This window comes from Semicossyphus pulcher, unplaced genomic scaffold, assembly GCF_022749685.1.
Source record: "Semicossyphus pulcher isolate SPU_LCO1_2020_fin unplaced genomic scaffold, fSemPul1.0.p SCAF_19, whole genome shotgun sequence".
NCBI lineage: Eukaryota > Metazoa > Chordata > Actinopteri > Labriformes > Labridae > Semicossyphus > Semicossyphus pulcher.
In genome coordinates, this window is record NW_027211692.1 from 14,393,170 (window position 1) to 14,417,230 (window position 24,061).

Below are 24,061 nucleotides of genomic sequence, written 5' to 3' on the forward strand. Positions count from 1 at the left end.
GGTGAATTAAAGCTGTACTTAAGCAGTCTGTGTGGAGAGTGTTTAATACCAGCTCTAACCAATGAGCACTTACTTAAAGGGCCAGTTCGCCAATTTTCAACCTCAGTCCTATCATGTTATTATGAGGGGCTTATGTCATTATGGTAGAAAAAAATGCAATTTTGCTCTGTGCCTTTGAAGGATGGCCAAAAAACCTCCACCAGACTATGTAAAATGTGTCATATGGCGGAGGCCAGGGAGCTTGCTAAACTAGTGGTTCTCAACTGGTGGGTCGGGACCCAAAAGTGGGTCCCGGAGCTGTTTTCAGTGGGTCCAAGAAGTGTATTTTGAAAAAAAAAAAGTTGTGGCAAAAAGTCTTTGCTGTGCTTTTATTTTGAAGGACGTGGGTTTCCTATGACATGCATGCGGTAGAAGTGTAGTTTATTCACGCTCCATGTATCCACTGATTGGGTAATCCTAGCTACAGTTATATTTACTTTCTTGAAACTTGTTGATCCCCACAGTAGTTGCCTTTATATAGCACTTTTTTTTGTTTATTTCTGTTGAAAAAAGGCTGATTGAATGAATTGTAGAGGGATTATGTTCTTCTTTTGCAATCTGCACAGATTTTAATTTCATAAAATTGGTTAAAAAATGCGGGTCGCAATTGGTCACTAGGGAGGCGGTGGTGGGTCCTGAAGCGGGACAAGTTCAGAAACACTGTGCTAAACTACACTTCCTCAGTGTAGGACGCCCGCCTCCGATGTCATGTCTTGTTCAGAATCGTCAGGTTTGAAATGTTTGACTGCAGACCCAAAGACTTTTTAGACGATCCAGTATATATACGGTATATTCTCGTTGGATTTCATATTATTTTCGGAGACACCGCCTGCAGCGAGACGGTACTATTTCACTCCAGCGTCTCTCGCTGGGCCGTTCCTTTCAGAGGAAGGGGCGCAATGCACGCTGGGTGATGTAGGATTGTAGAATGGCCCAAACCACAAGCTGTTTGTGCAACTTTCTCCACAGCCATGGCGCCAATTTCAAATATTATTGATTCTATCGATTACAGAGAACACAGCTTTGACTGACAGTGCCTTTTCCAGGGGCGAATTGCTCGTCATAATGCACAAATGTTACTGGGGAAAAATTCTTTTAAAACATACTTTCTCGTGACAAAATTCTATACATAACTTACTCATGAGTTTAAGGTAACAAAAGCAGAACTTTCTCACAAAGGAATGTAATATTTGAGTGCAAAGAAACAAATGAAATATAAAGTAAGGAATGCCCCGAGTCCCGTCGACAGAGAAAGTGGCTGTGATCTTGAAGATCTCACCACTCAGCCTGTGAAAGCTTCACTATTTAATGAGATTCTGTGATGCTGCCCAGGCGCAGGACATCGGCTAACACTCATACTGCTCTCTTTCTCTCCCTCACACACTCACACACACACACACACAGCGAGAGAAACACACCCACCTGGTTTTGGTTAGCCCCCTTTTAGCACGGCGCAGTCAGGTCAGCCGGAGCAGTCAGGTCTTAGCTTGGATTTCAGATAAATAGCAGACTTATACGCGGGAGATATACAGTAGATGCTTTTAGACTTTGTTTGCACTAGTTTTCCCCGAAAGGTAGACCCTTGTTTTTAGCGATGAATGAATTATTTATACCGGCGATAGTGATAGCTACAATGTCAACAAGGCAACAATAAACATGTCGTCTCTGATTAATGGGAATTCTCCTTTTGATCCAATTACACGTAAATACTGTATGTTAGCTTTCTGGGCTGTAACGCAAACAGTGTCTTTGAAAGCAAGAATGTAGCATTTGTTTCACGAAATTTGTCCAATCAAAGTCTCATAAGTTAAACCTGATGTTTGTGTGACAGATCTATGAACAAACAAACCCTTTAGATCAGCCAGTTTTGATGGAAAGAATCAAACAATTACATGCATCATCTTTCCTTGTAAATAGAGCCTTTGGCTTCAGATATGCTGCATGATAGATGGATTGATGGATTAAAGGATAGACTCAATCATTGTTTCACAATCGGCATAGACAGAAAGAGGTTAAACATGTGCGTTTGATTGTATTTTTTTTTGTAGAATCTGAGGGGGAAAAAAGTCGGGTCAGCTGAGGAGAGGAAGTCAGATGAGCCGAGCGGGGGTTGAATGGCAGGGGAGAGAGACGTGGTGAGCAGGGAGGGATGATGTGGAAGGAGATAGCCGAGCATGGCGCGTGGCTGCCATGTCATCCTGTCATTAGCAGGTTGTTTGGGTCTTTAATTCATCATTCAGACCTTTATTGACTGGAGAGTGGGAGATCGCTATCACTCGGAGACACTAGAGGAGCGTGTGTGTGTGTTTGCCACTCAGTCACCAGCTGCTCTTCATTTCCTGATGCCAAATAGATATCGCATAAGATATCGCATAAACATATCACAGGCCATTATCTGCTAAGGTCAAACAATGCTCATCTGAAGAAAGTGATCATTTATGTTTGTTACAGAGAACTTATAGAGCTGGTTATTAATATTAAAGGCCTACAGGAGGGAACTGAGCGTTACACTGACAGGAGTCGTCCTGAAGCTCCACAGAGACCAGTTGACACTGTGATAACAAGGTGAGCACCGCGGGGGATCGCTCGGCCTGTGTGTGGCTGAAGGTGCATTGTTGGGAGACACGGGGGTGGGGGTTGATATATGAGTGACTGTGCGTATTATGTGTGCGGTCTCGTGGGGACGCACATTAGACTGGCTTAGCCACCTGCTCCGTCATTGGACATCTCCCCGCTCGCACGCTTACAAACACATACATACGCGCACGCTCCTCGGGGACGCACTGCGAGAGACATCTGGCTCAGCCTGTCAGAATTTTGCTTCGTTTTGTGTGACCTGTTGACCCCCCGAGGCAGCCACAGGCTTCCGACAGGCATCACATCTCGTCATTGTTCGCTGCCTTAAAGACGACCTACACATCTTGCTCTGGCCTTGACATTTGGATTGTTCTGATAGTTCAGGTGCTTCTCTTCCTGCCTCCTCGTACCCCTCTGGGTTGCTGATCTGTATTTTTCTCCTATTTCTGAAAGCATCTCTCTCTTTCTCCCTTACTCATTGAGGTCTCATTTTTCACTGCCTCAAGCTGCAGGGTATTAGTTATGCAAATATTGACGTGCAGCTTTGGCCTGCTAGCTATCAATTGAAATCAGCAAATCGATGGGCCTAATAGCTGCTCATTAGCTACTTGATGCATTTCCAGGGCTAACATCAGATCCTGTCAGCGGCCCTCTAATCAATACAGTCTAAAAGTATTACCTAACCAAGGCCCACAGCAGACACCTTTTAATAACGTAAGTTGGCTGTCTGGTGTTTTCTGTAGAAGAAGAGGAATTAGTCTGACTCTCGGGTACGGGCAGAAGGACGGCTTAAACTTCTCTGTCATAAAAACAAAATATCTAAAAAGCAGCAACGACCCTGCTCACATTAGTTCTTTTAAAGTGACAGTGTATTTAAATCCTCACCCCAAAGCGAAATGTCTCGTATCCTGTAATTTAGTGCTGGTAATGATTTTAATAAGTAACCTATTGTTTCATTTTTTTCCTGTTGTTGCTCAGTGTAATTCCCGAGCATGCGTCGGAGCAGCCTGTTGTTTGGGCCCGGAGAATCGTACGGTAAAGACTTTGATGCAGCCAGGAAGCTGCTGCTGAGAACAGGGCCAGACCGGAGCCCCTCTATCGCCCCCAGCACACAGCCCTGCTAAGCTTAACTCAGCTGTTTGATGCCAAGCTCTGCGAGTGTGTGCATGCTAGTGCATGTGTGTGTTTATCCAGCTCAGGGGTTACATAAACAAGAGCAGCTAGCCTACAGGTAAGACCCACAGGAGACCTGACGAGAGAGAGAGAGAGAGAGAGAGAGAGCCAGTCTCTTACCTTGGCATTCCCCTGATGTTGTCGCCATTGCTGGAGCTGGATGTTCGCTAATGAAGGGCGAGCTGGAAAATGACTAAAGGAGATAGTAAACAAAGTTGCTGCACACACACACACAAACACACACATTGAACAAAGTCGTACACATGCGTGTGTGTGTTAATGTAGTTAACTTGGTGGAGGCAAGCATCCGTGCATGTGTTCGTGTGCATCCCTCATGTATCTGGGGCTGCTGTAAAGAGATGGGGAGAATGTGGGCGGATGGGGGATCGGAGGCGGAGGCTGGCAGCGGGGCAGTTGGCCGCTGGTGCAGAGACAGAAAGAGTGGGTAAGGGGATTGGAGGGAGGGGGGAGGACGGGGGGGTACAGCGGAGATAAATCATTAGAGAGCAGGTTATTGGAAATGCAGGGAGATAAAAGAGTGAAGAAGCCAGTAATTGCCTTAAAGATCAGACTACAAAGCATTACTTTGGATTTTACAAGGCCAGCCAGCAACAAAAGAGCAGTAATTTATGAGCTCAGTGTAAAAGAATAGCATAATTACATTAAAAATTAATGCTAATGAGGGCTAAAATGGGTAAGGTGGTTATTATGAAAGTTTGTATTCATCTTCCCTGGGTTGAATGATGGCTAGTGGCTTGATTAATGGCTTAATTTCTATCAATTAGCAGGCAAAAAAAAATCTCCACAGAGACGGGCCTAAATTGAGCATTGAATTACACATCTTTACCGCGGTGCAGGGAGAGAGGTGGGGGGTGGGGGGCAGAGGGGAGAGAGGCCATTATTGAAACCTGGGAAACCAAGAGATGCTGCTGCGTGAGCGTGTGCACGGGAAAGCAAAGCACGGGTTACAAAACTTAAGTAAATGTTTCTCTGTTTTTAAAATACACAAGGATAGAGGGCGGGCTTTAAATAATAAATAAATCTTAAATTAGTTTCAATTTATAAATAATCTTTTCTTTGATTAAACAGGCCAAATTTAAACGGGAGTGAACGTTTTCCTTTCATAAGAGTCCCAAATATAACTCTTGTACTTGTCATAATACCCCCCATAAATCCAGCTGCACAGTTTGCCCTTTCTTTGCTACTCATTTTTAATACATTCATTAAATGCCTCTAAGCTCTATATTTGCCCTATAATTCCAAAACACTGTCAAAGATTTGCCGCAATTTGCAAGACCTCAATAAAACAAGCAGTTAGTTATCCTCTTTATTTTTTTTTCTCCCCACCAACAACAACAACAAGCGCTGCGGTAATTTAGCCGGCGCGCTAGTGCACTCAATTACTGGAATTAATCAGCAGCAGCAATATATTCAGCTCGGCTGCTCTTGATTGACAAACTGTAGACCAAAGTCAAGTGTACAAAGACAGCGCTGCCATCGCCCCGAGGCCTCTCTCTCTCTGTGCTCGTACGGCGTGTGGACATGTGTTGTTGAACAGCTCCCTCTTCTGGCGGGGACGTGTAACTGCCGCTCTCGTTCTTCAAGGCTGAAGGAGGAGATGAGCTGAAATCTGTTTTCATTGGCTGGTTTGATTTTCTCTCCTGTCTTCTGCTCTTAATCAATGAAGTGGACAAACAGCTATTTAGAGAGAACAATAGCCTATTGATTGTGAGCCACTCATCAGCACCGCTGTCTGTCCAACTAATTTCAGTAATGAGATGGCGAGTGAGTTTTCTGCCGCCCTCTTTTAAACACGGCGCACGCACACACATGCAGGGACACAAACACATGTTAACACACGTTGCTCGGTCACTCTACATTATTTTAAGCTGCTGATACAGAATAAAAGTGTATTGATTATTAGCTGGATCTTTTCAGGTTCACTTTAAGGCATCTTGGCTTCACACACAAATGCTACAGAGAGCTAACAAAAAGCTAATCCGAAGCAGCACGCACTCTTCTCCGTTTCCTCTCTCTCAGCTTTCACTTTATCCGCCTCCTCGCTGACAGAGACGCGTTCCTAATGCGGTGACAATCGAGTCGACCTGTTAAATTAATTTGCCAGATAATGTGTCAATATTAAATATCAACTTTGACCTCTCTGAGCTGCCGAGCGCGGCTCGCCCCGGCTCGAGTATTGATTTTTGTCTGCCTCTAAGATCGCCGGGCCCGCACTCAAAGTCCATTATTTTTGATTTTCTCATGAAATACATATCTTTCCCCGCTGACATCTGACAAACAGCATATGGAAGTCATTTTATCTACTAATAATGTGTTTGTCAAAAAGTCTGAGGCCTTAATGGATTCCTGCAGCACACACGGACAGCGCGGCAACAGACGGGCCTGCCAGGGAGATGCTAGCAGATACGCTGTGTGTGTGGATATAACATGGCTACTCCGGTTTCATGTGTAGTTCCTTATGTAGGGCTTTTATATTTGAAGAACAGCGGAGAAAAAGTGGATTATTTCATTGAATAGTTGAAGGCGTTAATTTCCATCTGAACACACACACGCTCATGCAGCAATGGACGTGTTGGTGACAGTGTAGTGACGGACAGGCCGCAGTCTCCAGGAGGATATTGGGCCAGTGTTCATTCTTCATCTAGCAGCCCAGTCAGGGTAATGACTATTTTTGGAGCGGCTGTGCGATGCGTCTCCGCTCGCATCTTCCCGCGCAGGATGACAAGCTCATAGTGTGTCATATAGGAAGGCTTAATTCCACTTGTCACTCAGTTGTCCGATTCTGCAGTGCATTTAAATCAAAACCCAGTTTGTTTGAGTGCTATTATGAACTATAATAGGGTGTGTATATGTGCTGTTTTGTGTGTGTGTGTGTGTGTGTACGTGCGTGAGATAGCATGTGACGCTTTGCTGTGAAAGCCGGAACAAATATTCATTTATTCATTAAACACCAGAGCCATGAAGATCTGTTGTGACACCCTTTCTGTAGCTGCTAATGGATTCAATTAATTCCTGCTATTAGCTCCAATTGCACGCTGCATGTGTGTGTGTGTGTGTGTGTGTAAGGTGAACATACGTATGCAAGCCATGAGTGCAAAGTATGAAAGTTTGCAAACACACATGTACACGTAGGAGTACAGTGTGTGCGTGTGTTTCCATTTGTGTACCTGTTTTCGTGACACAGCCTACATGAGCGGAGCAGAGAAACATGGATGTCTGCTGGATTGACAGATAGAGAGATGGGAGAGTGCAGGAGAGGACGGATGGATGGGGGAGAGAGGGATGAATATTGACTGATCAGCGGAGAGATTGACAGCCGGAGAATAATGGGAGCATTCAGACTCTGACGTTCTCTTTCTTTTCTGTCGCTAACTTTCCTGGCACACCTATTTTTTGCCCTCCTACGCTCCGGAAAGACTGCTCTTGAATTCTCGGAGTGATTTATCATCTGATATGCAGAATCCTGATGTGTTTATATCCCAGAGTCATTTACTGGAAACCCTTTCAGTCTTTTTGTTTGATTGGACGAACCCGGAGCAAAATACTTCCTGATACATGAAAACTGTATGAAACCTAATCTCATTTAGCCTCCATAATGAAATTCTGCTGCAGTGAGTTTGTGTTCATATTTTGATTATTTTAGAATGCATTATCTGAGTGTAATTCACTGTCTGGCTATTATCTTGTTAGTGTTTTTCCCCCTCTTGCCTTTTGTAGCAGCTCTTTGCCCTTGGCTAAGAAAGAGTCCTTTTTCATGGAGGCCAAGATTAAAATAGGGGAATATCAGATATTTCATATCGTACGTGTCAGGGAGCATTACACAGAGAGATAACATACAATCAACTAAGCCCAGTCCAAATGAAATCTGGTGCCTTTCACAAAATGACAAGGGAAGGCTGAGCCTCTGTGGCTCTGTGTACATGTGTGTGTGTGCTTTTGTTCATTGCCTCTCTTCTGTGTAACATGTGTTTTCAGAGGGAACTTCTCTGGAGGAGCAAGTGCGAAGGATAAAGGACATCGAGGCCATCGAGAGTGATTCCTTTGTTCCTCAGGCTTTCAAATCATCCCGGGATGATATAAAGGTGCGTTCTGTCTCTCTTTCTCTCCCTGCCCCTCACTCTCGCTATCTTTTCACTCCGTCTCTTATTGAATTTACCTCTCTGCGATGCTGTGCCGTCTGTCCAGAGACAGCCCAGACCAAATCAAACATTCATTCAGCGCCGTTTGTTCCGACCTGAGACGGTTTTCATCAGACGCTCCAGTGTTCGCCGCCTCCAAAGCGGCAGCACCCACACAAAAGCCACAGCAGGCACCATCGAGCCTCGGTGCTCCGTCTCTGTGTCTCTCTCTCCCCCCTCTGGTGGTGCAGATGCAGACAAAACGCACAAGTCATTATTGAAATGTCTCTGAAGGAGCAGGAATTAGATTTGTTGGGGCTCATGGCTGTTTTGAAAAGAGAGGCGACAACATGTGACAGCAAACCGGCACAGACGTTTGGGATGTTTGACAAAGGGCAAGAGCCGTGTGGCTGCAGACTGGACGGGACTGGATGGACTGCACAGATTGCAAATAGTTTACTCGGCTTTATTTAAGGCCTTTAGTGAACTTCTACTGTACAGCTACAGAGCAGCTTCTTTTTCACATATAGATCTCCTTTACGAGAGAAAAAGGTTAGATTCATACTGTAACTCACCCTCACAAAACATACAGTTATAAAGAAAAATAGATTTTCTTCAAATTCTAATGAAAATACGGTTTGAAAAAGGTGATTTAGTTCTGCAGGGTTTTATGCCTTTGCTTTTTAGGAAAACAGTTCTTTAATTAAATACAAATAAAAGTTTAGACAAAAAACAGCTTTTAAATTAATCTCTTGGGTTTGTGCTCATCTTCAGTCAAATATTACTTAAGATATCCAAACTTTTCATCCTTCGTTGGGAAGATTTCATAGTGTTTCAAAGTCTTTAAGCTCCATCACATCTTTGGCTGAGATAAAGAGAAGAATGACTTAATAAACTGTCATAGTTTGACCACTCTTTAGCAGAATCCTTTTGTTATTTGATGAAACCCAGAATTTGTTAAACCTTTCTGAACTAAATAGTGTAAAAAAACCCAAATATAACTAACATAATTGAACATGATGGGCGCCAGTTTAGCCCAGCGGCTAAATAGTGCGGCACACGTACAGAGGCTTCAGTCCTCGACGTGGCGGCCCTGGGTTCAACTCCCACCCTTTGCTGGTGTCATCCCCCACTCTCTCCCCCTGTTTCCAACACCGTCCTGTCTCTCTCAATAAAGACAAGTTTATTTGTTTATTTGACTTGTGTGTATAATGTATTATCTATGTGGTTGTGACCATTCATGATTTTGTGGCCACATTTAATGAGGGGAGCCCAGTGAAGCCTTTAATATCTGCTTCAATACATCCTGAAAGACTTTTTTTTCTCTGTTTCTCGCAGCCGGCCTTCATTAGAAATGTATATTCAGCATGTTATTACCAAGAATTCTGATGAGCAGTTATCCCGTCTGATATCTGGCACATCACCGTTCTTATTAGCCTGTGTGTTTTAAATCTTGCTCACTTTATGTATCCTGCCAAATGAATTTTAAATAGAGCTTTCCAACTGGGTAAACATTTGCTCCAGGGCTGCTTTTAGGAGCGTTTGAAACATGAATTGACTTGGCAAAGTATTAATTTTGATGTTTTTTCTTCATCAAGTACAAGGAGGAGAGGCTATCCTTCCAAATACGGGGCTGATTATGGATTTAAGTGATAGCTCTCGGGATGGAGGAAGAATAACGTCTAAATGTCTGTTTCCTTCTATTGGCGTGGACTGGAGAACTTTAATCCTTCAGTGTCATCTGTTACAACATGTGTCAAATTATATCGGGGCTTGACTGGCAGAGCTACGGTGTCATACAGCTGATTCTTTACATGAGACGATCACATTGCAGTTGCACAATAGGACTCACCTACAGAACTAATACGGTTGAGAATTTAAGAGGAACACGTCCACTGGTAGATGAGTCAAATAAGGAAATAAGAAATTACTATTATATTAGGATACAAGCTCATTACTATCAATACATTTCTCTCTAGAAGCCTATTGCATGAGATGTACTTCACTGCCATCTGCTGGACAAAAGTTGTACTGCACAATTCTTGTCTTTGTCACAACTCTGCTACATTCTAAATATTAATTATATAATATGTACGTATTGATTATATGTGTGTAATATATTAAAAAAGTATATTTTAAGTGCTTCACACCAACAGGAAATTGAGCTGCAATTTGTTGCTTCCACAATTGGTTTCCTCTATTTTATGCATCTATTTAATCAGGTTTCTGTTTAAGTAAATATTATAGCATGTTCTGTATATTCCTCTACAGACTGAGCCAGCAGACATCAAGCAGGAGACTGAGTGGACAGACTCTCACGACGTCAATCTTCCCATCTCCATCGTCTACAACGACACTGACACACTCGCCCATCCCAGCGTAAGTTCACACGAGGCAAACCCCTTATACTGTTTCCTGTTTGCTTCAAAATCACACCAAGCTGTCGTGAAAACTTTTTAACACCCAACAAAGCAACTTTCAATCCTGTGGCACCATGAAAGTGCTTCTTCATTTTATCTTCATGTGGTCTTGTTTTTATGACTTCGGTGCTCATTGGTTGCTCGACAAACTTTGCAGACTTCTTCTTTTAAAAGTAAAAACTGCTTCATCTGAAACCAGCCCCACTTTTTACACCATTCCTGCATATTCTGATGCTGTGCCTCGTATAGTATAGGACACTGCGGTACAGTAGATTACAGCCTCCTAACATCACCTCCTCCCCTGCCTGCAGACCAATGATGAAAAACGAGAAGGAAACTTTAAACTCCAATAACGCTCCCTGGGGCTTCCCAGTCATCTATCTCCACTGGGGAAACTAAGTTATGCCCTGACGTATGCAGATAACCCTCAAATACACACACACACACACTGCCCCCCCCAAGCTTGAAATGCACACACACACACACACGCACACCCTCAGACAGGCTGATGTATGGCAGCAATATGCCCCAGGCGGGCCCCGGCCTCAGCTTCAGCTCCAGCTCCTCTTCCAATTAGAACAGATGAGTCCCATTAGCCCGGCCCAGATACTGTCATCCCACACACACAGCCTCATTAGCACCGTGACACCAGCGCAGGGCCGACAGACAAGAACTCACTGGTGTTGAATCTAACACACAGATAACACGGGCGGCAGCTGTAAGCGGCGTAGCTCAGGGGTGAAGGATTGACGGGTTTCCTCTACAATCTGCATAATAACAGACACATATCATCACATAGATGTACATTATGTACACACAGCCTGCATGTCAACATTATCTCTCACCCCCCACACAGTCAATATAGAAATGATCTTCCAATTGTTTCCCTATGGCTCAGCGCCCTGCCTCTCAGTCCTATAGTCATTATGTTACTTCCTAATAAACAGATGCCTTCATTCATCAGACACTTGCAGCAGCAGCAGCTTTATAGCCCTCTTACAATCAATATCATTACTGCGGGTGATGTAGTGAGACGAGTACAAGTTGCATGTGGAGGCCTTTTCTGTCGCCAGGCTCACACACTGCGAGGCACACAGAAATAGATGACTAATATGTTTTATATAAAGTTTTTTTTCTCATTTTTTGCAATTTGAAGTTAGACAGGGAAAGACTTTGGAGGTGTTAGATACCACAGCCTTCACTCTAGAATAAGGTCATCTTCAGTGTGACTCCACATGAGGGTCACGTGGCTGTCAATGGGCGGTACTGGCGCAAGACCTCACTAGGAGACATAGCTCATTTATCCCTGTTACATTCTTAATGTGGGAGCTTTTGGACTGAGCAACCATAGCAATACAGACACAAGCACTGTAGTCAAGAGTGCCAGAGTAGTAGTATAACTTTCACTGCTCTTGTAAATTCAAGAGAGGCTAACCTTCACGTACATAAAGTGCAGTTTTTAATGCTCCTTTTTCGGTAGATTTAAATGCCCTTTCATTTAGAATTAAATCACTTTGATTATCTTGGTTTGCTTACAGAGATGTTTATCCATCACTACGGTCTTATGTTTTTGTCAATGCATGCTAACAATTTAAAGCAACATTATAGTTCTTGAATCCATGGCCAGATGTCTTCACTTCATCCCAGCTTTTCCTCGGTGGTTCGCCTTCTTTGTCTCCTGTTCTTACTAATGCGTCCTCTCTAAACTCCTCTGCAGTTGTTCATGGACAAGGAGAAGGCCGAGGAGCTGTGGCTCAACAGACTGATCTCGCTGCGGCAGGAGAGGCTCATGGGAAGTCCTGTGCCCTGAAGAAAACCAGGAAGATCATTCGTTTTGTTGAGGCAGTTTGAATCGCTAACTTTGCCCCTCCATTAATGTCTCTTTCCTGTTGTGTGAGACAACTTGAGCAAATTGACAGTTTTGGTCCTGTGTGTTTTTTTTAAACAATTTAAGTATAATTCAAATAAACAATCTGCTGTTCTTTATTTGGCTTCATTTGCTTTTAATGAAATACGATTGTACTGTCAAATGAGGGGTCCTGTTTTAGATGTAGCATTTGATACATTTTGTCTTTTGTAATCAACTGAGTCAATAAAGATTGCTGTGATTTCTTTGAGTGATAGCTGTCTTGTGCTTTGTGGGTGAGTGACGGACATAAACCTGTAAGTGGGATCAAATTTAAAGAAACGGCATCTCTCTCTTCATAAAACACTTGTGACAGCACTAGCTCCAGATAGATTCAGATAAATGAGTCACCCTACTATTCAGTACCTTTCTAAAAGTAGCCTGACTCACCCTGAGGTAACATTATCTCTTACGGCTGAATCATTGACATTAAACTGGAGGAAACATCTTCTCACCTGCCCTACCCCCCGTTTTGCTCTCACCTCATACTAATCCATGTTTATATATGTTTGTTTGTTCAATGTTGTGTGCCTGGTTGAGCAGGGATTCAAGGCAGTGTAGAGTCAACACTCAGGCCTATTTGTGGAACAGCCAGATGGTAAAGCTATACTGAGTCTGGGACACGGTGTGTCACTCCTATACTCTCCAAATAGTCAGCGTTGTAATGTAATAATAAAGGAGAATGTATAAAATTATTTGTAAAGGCAAGCACACAAATTTATATTTGCTGTGTGGATGAGTGCTTAAAGTGAGTGAAATTTGTCTTAAGTAGTTCTCCTGAATGTATTCACACCCTACAATTACAGTTACGTTCATTTAAGGAATAAATGTAAAGTAATTTAATTTAATCCTTGAAATTTGCCTTGAGATTTATTCTTCACCTTAGCAACCATTACTTTTAATTGTTATAAGTGGCTGGATATAGGTAACATAGCCAACTGGAGAGTAAAAGTTAATATAAATAATATTTACATGTGCGTTATATCAGAAAATTCTTAAGTGCCGTCTCCATGGCACCCACACACAACATTCAGCCCGCGGATGGAGCCTATTCAAAGCTTTGAATAACCAGCCAATCAGCGGGCCGGATTCACGTCATGTGACTGGTGTCAGAGTGAGTTTGGTTCTAAATGCTTTTGCATGACACCACCTCCATAGTAACCTTACCCTGGCTGAGCAGCGGAGCTGGGACACCTGTGACAGAACGGATTATTTCTTGAAAAATCTTCGTTTTTGTTTACAGTTTTAAAGTCCGTCAAAATGTTCAACAGTAATCTCAGGGAGTTGGATGAGGATCCGTTTTTTTCGTAAGTAGATGAATAAAACTTTATATTAAATGTATAACTGTTACTGTTAGTTGTAGTTGTTTTTGTTGTTATTAATCTTTTAGATCAGAGTAGAGAATCAAAAGCAGTTTAAGTAACCCTAGTATACGCAGGTCAACATAATACGGTGGACCGTTAACAGAAAAACTTGAAAGTATGCCCACAAGCTAATTATGTAACGCTGCAAGTGTTTTTTGAGTGACTAGCGAAGTGGAGAACTCAATTTTTATAATTATTTATTTAGATATTGTTAATTTTCATATTACTACCAGTCTGTATTTTATGGAAGTATTATGTAGAAGCATTAAAATTCATAACTTGTTTCCGCTACATTGAATGCCAAAAGAGTACAATGTAGCCTTATACATCTGCTATAGCTAGCTACATTAGCCATTTAGTTTTAATCTAAAGAGCTGTTTCCCAGCATCAACTGCTGTTAAGACGGAACGACTGCTTTGAAGTCCGACACATGTTGTTATGTAACTTTAGGCTTTAAAAAGCAAGTTTGACTGACACTGACTGTGGGCTGCAGTTACTTTGACTTATTTCATGAGTGGACACCTGCTGAGTTAGCGTGGTCACACTTGACCCGACTTCTAAGGCAAGTGTAAATGCGCTGGAAGTATTTCAAAGGAGCCTCTTATTTCAGTGTGTTGTGTTGTGCTGCCTTAAGAGTCTGTTTAGAGATCCCTCTCCAGAAATCTTTATCATGGTTTGCAGTCCGGACATCTTCTTGCTGAGTTTATTTTTGAATGTTGAGATTAACTTTGTCTTAACTTCCTCTTCCTCCTCCATAGTGATCCATTCAGGGCTCACAGGGAACACATGCGGCAGATGATGCGGAGCTTCTCTGAACCCTATGGAGGGCCCTTGATGCCCAGTATAATGGATGGGAGAAGCCGTGGTCGAGAGATGATAGAGCATCCCGGCTCATCCCACGCACTCAGGGACGAACACAGGGTGAGAATATACATTTCAAGAAGCACTCCTTTTGCCATTCTTAGTTATTAGTTTCATGTAATAGCCAATAAAGCTCTTGCCAGTGAACAACAATATCTATGTTAGTACAGTCGTGTGTCTGACTAACCTACATACATATCATTGAAGTCTATGAGGGGGCAAAGGATGAACCCAATGCCTCAGTTGGTCTCTCATACAGCCCTTATGACCGCCTTATGTCTGTCCACTGCTCATTGCATATAATCACAGAAGCTTAGCATTTGGAGGAGTGCAAAGTTTACTCAGGTTATAGCAGAAGCTGGCCACTGGCAGCGTAACTGGAGCACCACTTACAGAGGTATGGGGCCATGTGAGTCTCTGGTTTTAGTGGAAGGGCAACCCCCTTGGCCTCTCAGGACAGTTATATCTAGCCCTCAGGAGCCCTATTTATAGTGCATTGTTCCACTGACACAGTGCTTTCTTGCGAATACACGCGCAGACTTCTTTAACACTCAAACCAATAGCGCCCAGGAGAGCTCTGCTCTGCTGTGCTGCAGCTGAAAATAATCTTATTCTTGTTGGCCTAGTTGTCCTGTTAATGTAAAGATATAGCTGGTCTCAAATATAACTGCTTCCCTCTTTGACTTCGTACACTTATATATTATTATTTGCTCATGTTGTGGTGGTTAGAGTCCATATTAACCGATTGCTAAGTCTGGCAACATTTTGATTTGTTTTGAGTTTTAATGAACAGGCAGGCAAGAGTGTGGTTTTGATCTACCATTTTTTGCGCATTTCCCAAATCGAATCAGCCCCTGCACTAATTAGATGTCCCTACAAGTCAGACTTAGTCCCTGTCACTTGCATTAATCCCACCTGTTCATGAGAGCCAGTATGTTCATCCTTGATAATGACTTTCATCAGATGTCTAGTCTCAGCAGCCAGCAACCTGCTTTTCTTCTATTAGCATCATGCCATTTACTAGCTAATGCCAGCTGAGGAGGGACTAATTGACCATAACGTGATATTAGCTGGGAAGTGACTGGATGCTAGCATTAGCTGTTGTCTATGTGTAGTCAAATATGTTGTTTTACTTTGATGTATGGCCCGAAGCCCCTCCAGATTTTCATTATGGTCTTTTCAGTAGCTTATTAATCGTGAAGTGGTGAATGAACACACTTGATGTAATAGGAAAGTGGCTGCAGTGTGAGTATGATGGATGACCTCAGTGACAGCAGGTGAAATGTAGCTACATGTCCATCCAAATAACTTATTTTGTGTAATATTGGGAGTAATTTAGTGTTTTTCAATATATGCAGGTGGCTTAGGAAAAAAGGGATTTATTAAGCCTCCTGATCCCCGGACTACTTTGTTAGTTTTCACAAAAAAACAACCTTTTGTATGGCTAGACACATAGGAATAAGGTTGAATATTTATCACACACACTTGAATTTATCACAGACACTCCCACACAAGATAAGGAGCGGTCTTGTGGTCAGAGAGGTTGAAGCTCTGGTGCCGTGTTCTTGGCTTTGTAAAGGCATATGTGCGGATGTCATGGACACTCTGTTTTCTCATTGTTGCTCTTTCGGTCCATCTGTTTGGCAGGACGTGCCTTGGCAGTGCTGGTGCTTTAGCAGCCAGATGACAGACAGGCAGCTCACTGTCATACCGCTCTCCAATATCACAGGCGCAAATGTGCACACAATAATGCATTCATACTCACACACACACACACACACACAAAACACGCTGACAAAAATGCTGACAAGCATTACACAAAGTCACAGCATGCAAAATAACACAGACACACTGGCATGCAAATACACACATACAGACATGCACACACACACATATGATGCTGGAAGGCTTGTGCTTCTTGCTAAGCGTTTGATTCCCGATGGGAAAAGAATCCCAGTGTTGCCTTCCAAAGCGCTCGCATTTCCCAGTGTCCTGCCAGTAGCCACTACCTGGTTTATATCACTTTTCAAAGCACTCATTCATCCGGGCACTTGTTTATAAAAGTGCTGCTGAATGACAATCAAGCTTCAGTATAAGTTAGCTGTGCTGTCTTTGATTCTGCGGTTTGTACTGAGCTAGAGGGACTGGGGAGGTTATAACTGGGAATATTACATTTAGATTTTTACCCTTTAAGTCTGATCATTCTGCAAAAATAAAGTGAGACTTCCTACACTTCCTACACCTCTTATTCACCTACAGCAGCTTTAAAAACATCACAGTCTCCATAATCACATTCAGTACCTCCTTATCTCCTCTGTGGTCCTCCAGTTAAAAGAGCACACATATAACAAAATGCCTTTTAACTCCCTGGTGATACATCACTTCCTCAGAGCTGTGCAAGCCTCACTTTCCCTTTTAAGTATGAATCATATCGACTCTACATGTCTGCCATGGTGTAACTCATATCTCCTCCAGGAGCAGCCTCCCTCAGAGGGCACGGTGGCAGATTCAAGATCAGATTGCTGGAGCGATCGAAAGAGAATGTCAATCTGCAGTTGTCCAGACAGCCTAAAATAATGTGTTAAAGACCACTGGGTCTACGTTCCTTATTTTGCACCCTCAATCTCTCCTCTGCTCTGCCCCTCGTCTAAATATAATGCTGGCAGATATGTAACTGGCATTTATTAGTTCATACATGCCACTCTGGGATAAAATAGGCTGTGAGGCTTCATAGATAGCGATAGAAGCGTTTTACATCAGCTTGACATTTGAAAAGAGCTGAGAGAGCAGCCTTGGACTCTGTGACCCATGTTAGATCCCCGTCCTGACTGGTCCGTCCAGCCTACTGCAGCCTTCCCAGAATGAAGCTCAGTTTCAGTGTTAAACCCACGCTAATCTCTGGCAATGCGACCCAATTACACATGGAACACAAGTCATTCAACACCTCACTGATTATGCACAATACCCCTGCGCATCACACCCTCAAAAAATACACACACACACACACACGCGCGCGCGCGCATAGCGAAGGCTGTTGAGATGCTTATCCAGGGCTGTGGGTCATAAACACCTGTGGTTTTGGCCCAGAGAAAACAGGGTCTGACTGGAGGCCGGCGGGCTCCTCCCGCCTCACTTGTGTGTCACTCCTCGGTGCTCGCACTCCCTGAGGGGTTCACGGCCTTGGAGGGCTGTGCTTCAGGCCGTCAGGAGAGCTCTGTGTAGCTCTGTCAGGGGCTTAGTGACAGATGTAAGACAACCTAGCAGCTTACAGGCAACAACCTCAACAAACATGCAAAAAGTCAGATTTACGTGTGTGTGTGACTAGCTATGGAAAATACAACACTGTACTATGTTTCTTAACTCAGATTGTTTGAATCCTCAGGACATGAGCCGGTCATTGCTGCCCTTTGGCAGTACTGACAGCACGGTCAGTAAAGTTGCATCACTACATGATGAGTCTAATGTTCAAACCCAGACTGGCCAAGGGCATGCTCTAACTCTATAACTGACTCTATCCATCACTTTGTAAAAAGGAGCGCTCAGTGAAGTGATCACAGTGTTTCCTCTTCAAACCATCAAACAGATGTTTTTACACATAATGCACTTTTTCAATTATATTTGAACTCAAAATAATTTGGTTAAACCAAAATCCTAATTGCAATTTTGCTTACTTTTTACCTGTTGTTATTGAGGCCACAACACTTGGGATGCGGAGGCTGTAAAGGGAGTTTTCAACTATGAAGTAAATGAACTGTGCTTATATGGCGCTTTTCTAGTCTTCAGACCACTCAAAGCGCTCTTACACTACATGTCACATTCACCCTTTCACACACATATTCACGGCAAAGGCTTGTATGCTAAGTGCCAATCTTTAATCAGGAACTAACTACATTCATACACCAATGGCTATGCCTTTGGAAGCAATTTGGGGTTCAGCGTCTTGCCCAAGGACACTACAACATGTAGACTGTAGCAGTCCGACTGGGAGACGGCCGACTGTATCACAATGTTACAATGTTACAATTTCATATAGCAGATGCTTTTGTCCAAAGCAATGTCCATCTGAGAGTATCACTGAGCCACAGCTGCCCCAAGTATAAAATGCTGTCTGCCAAACAGTAAACAGTATTTGCTAATTGCTCATCCCTTTAAAGACACTTAATAGCAAAGTATGTTGCTCATATTTGCTAGAAAAATTATTCAAATCTTTATGTAAAGCAGACGTTTTATCCCAGAATGCCTTGCTTCTAACTTACAGTAATACATTTAACTAGTAAGTAGTTGTAGTTGGGTTAGTGTGCCCGCCTTCAGGCCACTGAAAGATGTTTTAAGAAGTTGGTTAAGTTTGCACGGGACAGAACAAGCCATTTGCAGAATGTTTTGAATGCAGCACACAATTAACTGACCTGTTGTTACATTTTGAGTGCATGGGGATGGATGATGTTGATGACTGGGACATGCATGACTGACATGATCGGCTTAAAATTAGGCACTGGTTGTACGTCAACAGAAACTAAGACCTGAAGGCAGTCTGTAAATTATAGCCCTGTTACATTAATAATAATAGGCCACCTTTGAATTGTATATTATGCAGGATAAATATATAAATACTTTTATGTTTGCATGCCCAACTTGGCTTACAGTTGTCTTATGAATGTCACCAGGTCACATATCGTGAAGTGATAAAATGTAAATGTACAGTGTCCTAGATGGCACACATTGCAAGACACATTTAGCTCACTGTACTCACTGTGCATGTGTGTTTGTACACATGACGGAGGTGCTTACGAGCTGATAATGCCCAGTGAACATGTGGCGTACGAGCCCTGCCTTTCAACTCTTCTGGCCTTTTAGCAGCTTTTTTTCCCTTTTGTGTTTGCACAGGACATGATGAGGAACCCTTTAGGCATGTTCGACAACATGATGTCCAACATGAGAAACCGGATGGGGGATATGCACAGAAACTTTGTGAGTTCAGTTTACTCATCTAATGATTTTGTGTTCTCTTCCTTTTTATGCTGCTTTCTCCGACTGCTGTGCTACATGGCCTGTGGTCGCTTTACTGTCTGCCTAACTGTTTGTCTGTGTGTTTGTCAGGAGAACATGTCCACAGATTCAAACTCCCACTCATTCAGCTCCTCATCGGTCATGACATTTTCAAAGGTTGGAAATGAGCCTCCCAAGGTCTTTCAGGCGACCTCTTCGACACGCCGTGCCCCTGGAGGGGTAAGTACCCCATCAGATGTGTTACTGCGTTGCATTAGAGCACATTCAGTACAGCTCACACAGGAAGTAAATCTGCCTGTGGAGGAATCACTCTCTGTCCTTCCTGAGTGATCACGGTGATTACTTCCCCCCTGATATTTCCATGTGAGAAACATTGCAAACTTTTCTTACAGTGACTAATGATGGTTCTGTTCCATTAGGCTTTACCAGGGTTGTGTTGATGAGTCTTCTATCTGACTAGATTGCCATGGAAATAAAGCAACATGTTTTTTAATCTCTGGTAATGCGCTAACATTATATCACCAGATTAAGGAGACAAGGCACGCACTTAAAGACTCTGAAAGTGGTGTGGAGAAGATGTCCATCGGTCACCACATCCAGGACCGGGGACACGTTGTTGAGAAGAAATTCAACAAGAAAACAGGAGAGAAGGAGTGCAACCAGGACTTTCAGAATTTGGATGAATGTACGTTAAGTGAAAGGCTGCTTTCCACTCCCCGATAGTCTGCTGTCAACTCTCTAAATCCTGCTCCTTCTGCTCCATAACCGTAGAGGGTCAATATATCATAGCAGAATATGTCATATCATGTATTTGTAATATTAAAAAAGATCATACATTATAATGTGTTTGAATTTGTTCAACACAATATTATTCCATAGTAAAAGCCACTGTCCACATACAATATTTCTAACATGATCCTGATCCTCCACCCGCAGCTGAAGCACAAACCTTTGACACTGAGTGGCAGCAGGAATTGTCCAAGTTTCAGCCGTCTGGTCCCATGTCTCGTCGGGCGGAGCCCCGACTCCGTGGTGTTCACAGGGCAGCCCTCACAGGTCCTGAGCAGACCCACAGGTCAGTAGCACACAGTCACACTCTATGTAGTGTTAAAGACAGGCCAGAATCTGCAGTTCAGGATGTGGAAAACAGTGGTTACATGCACATACAGTAGGCTTTAATAGTATATAGTTACCATGTTATGAAACTGAATTTATTGTAGCTTTTGAATTGTGATCACTCATTTTGTTTCGTGTTTTCCACAGCGACCAATCAGAGGACGGAGCTGAGGGTAAAAGCAAAGTGAAATTCTCAGGCTCAACGATGCAGTAAAAGCATCTGTTTGTGTTCTCATTAAGTCTTTAAGGCATCATACAGTCCCTCTGGTGCTCTGTACCCAGACACACACACACACACACACACAACCTGGTTTTATCAGTAAGATAGGCAGAATCAGAAGGCACCAGACCCACACTATAATATATTAAAGAGACTTTACGTTTTAAATACATACCAGAATCAGAATCACCAGTTTGTTTTAATAAAAAAATCTGCGGTATGCTTTAAAAATGGATGACTGGAAAATTAAACACATATGACTTGTAGTGTGTTGGCTAGAGAGTCGTATTTCTATGGTGTTAAACAGATAAAAGTCTACTCTACCAATATAAGACATACATCGTCATATAATTAAGGCTTATAGGAAGTATGTGTCATTACACATTAACAGTCACAGAGCAGTTAGGTTCTCATGTTATTTTCATAATGCAAGAAGACACAAAGTGTAGGAACTTACTGTGTGAACTCCACTAATGCACTCAGACAATGTCTAAACTGTCTATTTGGTCATGTATAATCCAGTACCTGATGCTTTAGTTATATATATTGTATCTGCTGTAATCTTTGTAAAAAGAAAAATAATATTCTTCCCTTTTTATATGTTACTCTCGTTTTCATCGGATGTACGCTGTGCCGCTGAGCACGACATCTTCTTGACAATGACTGGATTATCCTCAATAATTCTAGCCTTGTTATTGTATATTTTTTCAAGCTTTAAAAATAAGCTGTGTTTCAATACAGCCTGTTGTATGAAAATAAAAATGTGAAATATGAAGACTTATGTACTTACTGTGGTTTTATTAATTCCTAATCAGCAAGCTCTGTCTACACTGAACAAAAGAGTGGCCTTTTATTGTGGCCAGCCTAAGGCACACCTGTGCAATAATTATGCTGTCTAATCAGCATCTTGATATGCCACACCTGTGAGGTGGATGGATTATCTCGTCAAAGGACACACAGATTTAGACAAATTTCTGAACAATATTTGAGAGATATAGGCCTTTTGTGTTCATAGAAAAAGTCTTAGATCTTTGAGTTCAGCTCATTAAAAATGGGAGCAAAAACAAAAGTGTTGCGTTTATATTTTTGTTCAGTGTATGTATTTATCTTTATCTGGAAAAATGGGATGAGAATTTATTGTGACTTAAGGCTTGCATGATGCCCATGAGAGCATGTATTGCGATGAACCTTTCATGCCGGTTTGGTAGTGACCCAGGGCTGTATTTTTGGACAAATGCTTGTCAGTAACTGAGATTGGACTGAGATGTTACACAGCTGCGAGCGACACCAGTCTCCCCTCTCACATGCTTGTGTATCAGCCTTTATTTATGTCTGAGCTTCAACCTACAGAAAGGGGGGAATCAAGGAGTCTCTGACTATTAAATAGCTCAAAAAGTATCCAAATGTAAATCAATTCGTCATTCAACACACTTTTCTCTTCTGCCTCTGTAATATTTGTGTCTGCTTTTCTGTCCTCTGAATACGTCCTGTGTTAAATCATGTAAAGTCAGCTCTAGCATGACACACTCCTCATCAGTGAAACATTTAATGATAGACCAGTCTTTCTTTGTGCATCTTAAATCATGAGAAAACATTAGTATCAGTTAAAAAAGGTTTTAATATTTCATACAAATAAACTACAAAAGACTTGTGAATATTGAGTTGGTGGGTACGACTCTGCCACCACCTGCTGGTCATCTTAGGACATGACTGTTTTGTTAGGAATATTTACAGTGTTCACAACAAACAAAATGATCTTAAACAAATATACAGGATCTTGAGAAATGAAAAAGCATCTTGACCAATGTTGGGCAAAACTGACATCTGATAATGGGACAGCCCCAAATATGAAATCCATCAGCACCTTTCTAAAAAATGTCAGGAGAAGCAGAAGATCCAGGACTACATGATTCCCTGAGGCTGTCCCTTTCCTGCGATCTTCTTTGAACACTCCAGCAGAGCATTGTGGATGTCTTTGGCACAGGAAATCTGAGACTTGATCATGCCGAGGTACTGGGCATAAGACATGGACTCTGTCTGCACTGTGTCTGGTTTGGTGGCTGTTGGGACCAGGTTAGGTGAATGCTTGGCGCTGTCGATGCTCTGGGAGAGGCATTCATACGCCAGCCGCTGCACAGAGGAAAAAAAGTAGTTTATGTAACATACAGTAGATCTTAAAAGTGTTAACTATACAAATGAGAAGAATTTCCAGTGTTGTCTTGATGCAGTGTATACATCACTGTACCTAATGTTATAGCAATGCTGTATTTCACTGCATTCATTTAAAATATTGATAATATTTGAAAATAAACCCAGATCATTACATGATAGTGAGTCACTTTTTAACAGAGTATTGAACTTACTTACAAAACAAAGAAATTGTGTATTAAAGCAGTTGAATTATTGCAGGAAATGACGCATCCGTTATGGACTCATTACGATATTACAATGGTATGTATATGTATGTATTGTCTATAACACTTACCAAACACAGCTCCAGTTGATCGCACAGGGCATAAAACTCCTCAAGGCTTTTGTCAAAGCGCTGCACAGAGGTGTCGCTGCTTTTGCTAAACCAGAACAAACAATAGAGAGACAGACTGAAAAATCAAGGCATCTGTCTGACAGTAATATCTTTCTTCATTATAGGACCATTGTTGTAACGTAGCCCCCAAGCAGGTAACTTACATGCCGTTGTCAATTGATGTGTTGTGGGCTAAATTCAGGGATGCAATCTTCATTAAATTCTGAAAATTAAAGCATAAATAAAGCGTCACTATTTAAGCAGGTCTTCAGATCTTTAAATTATTCGTGTAACTACTGAATTTCGACTGTGAGCTCTAACTTTAGCTATGCACAGCATTGCAGACCAACATGTTTTAGGCATTTCCTTGTTCAGTTACCTGCAGACTTTCCTTCAGCTGAGGAATTAGCATCTTAAATCTGTGGACCGGGTCAAAGTCTTGCTGTTGGCTCAATTGCTGCTGTTGTTGTTGTAATGAAGTTGCTTGTTGTAATCCAGGCTGAGACATCGGCCCTCCGGGTTGCTGCTGCTGAGACGCCATCTTTCCCGGCTCTGACGGACAACTTCCGGAAAAGAGTAAAACATCCGGTTTGTCATGATTCAAAATAAAAGCGTTTCGTTATATAAGTGTCAGTAGGCTATACTCACTGCCTTCTTTCTGTAAAACTGACCAACACAGAGCTACCTACTATCTACCCTTTTCACACTCATACAA

The 24,061-nt window shown here is 42.4% G+C and overlaps 3 protein-coding genes across 3 annotated transcripts in view; 2 read left to right on the top strand and 1 right to left on the bottom strand.

Annotated features, from left to right (window-relative positions):
* The window catches only part of rsrc1 (arginine/serine-rich coiled-coil 1), a 122,666-nt gene extending 110,210 nt beyond the window's left edge, over positions 1 to 12,456 (top strand). Inside the window, exons 8-10 of the mRNA XM_069668872.1 lie at positions 7,786 to 7,892; positions 10,200 to 10,307; positions 12,066 to 12,456. Of these exons, the coding sequence (XP_069524973.1) occupies positions 7,786 to 7,892; positions 10,200 to 10,307; positions 12,066 to 12,158 (308 nt within the window). The 3' untranslated portion in view covers positions 12,159 to 12,456. The remainder of the gene's footprint in view (positions 1 to 7,785; positions 7,893 to 10,199; positions 10,308 to 12,065) is intronic.
* Positions 12,457 to 13,434: 978 nt separating this feature from the next.
* Positions 13,435 to 21,613, top strand: mlf1 (myeloid leukemia factor 1). The gene is made up of 7 exons (XM_069668679.1): positions 13,435 to 13,561; positions 14,377 to 14,539; positions 19,364 to 19,447; positions 19,577 to 19,705; positions 20,012 to 20,171; positions 20,423 to 20,561; positions 20,750 to 21,613. Exons 1-7 carry the CDS (start codon positions 13,515 to 13,517, stop codon positions 20,814 to 20,816), a joined length of 789 nt encoding a protein of 262 aa, XP_069524780.1. The 5' UTR covers positions 13,435 to 13,514; the 3' UTR covers positions 20,817 to 21,613.
* Positions 21,614 to 22,420: 807 nt separating this feature from the next.
* On the bottom strand, positions 22,421 to 23,892 carry med29 (mediator complex subunit 29). Its single transcript, XM_069668885.1, has 4 exons — positions 23,726 to 23,892; positions 23,511 to 23,569; positions 23,308 to 23,392; positions 22,421 to 22,952 (listed from the first exon to the last, which is right to left on the bottom strand). The coding sequence occupies exons 1-4, from the start codon at positions 23,885 to 23,887 to the stop codon at positions 22,725 to 22,727; spliced, it is 534 nt and encodes a 177-aa protein (XP_069524986.1). The 5' UTR covers positions 23,888 to 23,892; the 3' UTR covers positions 22,421 to 22,724.
* Positions 23,893 to 24,061: the final 169 nt, after the last annotated feature.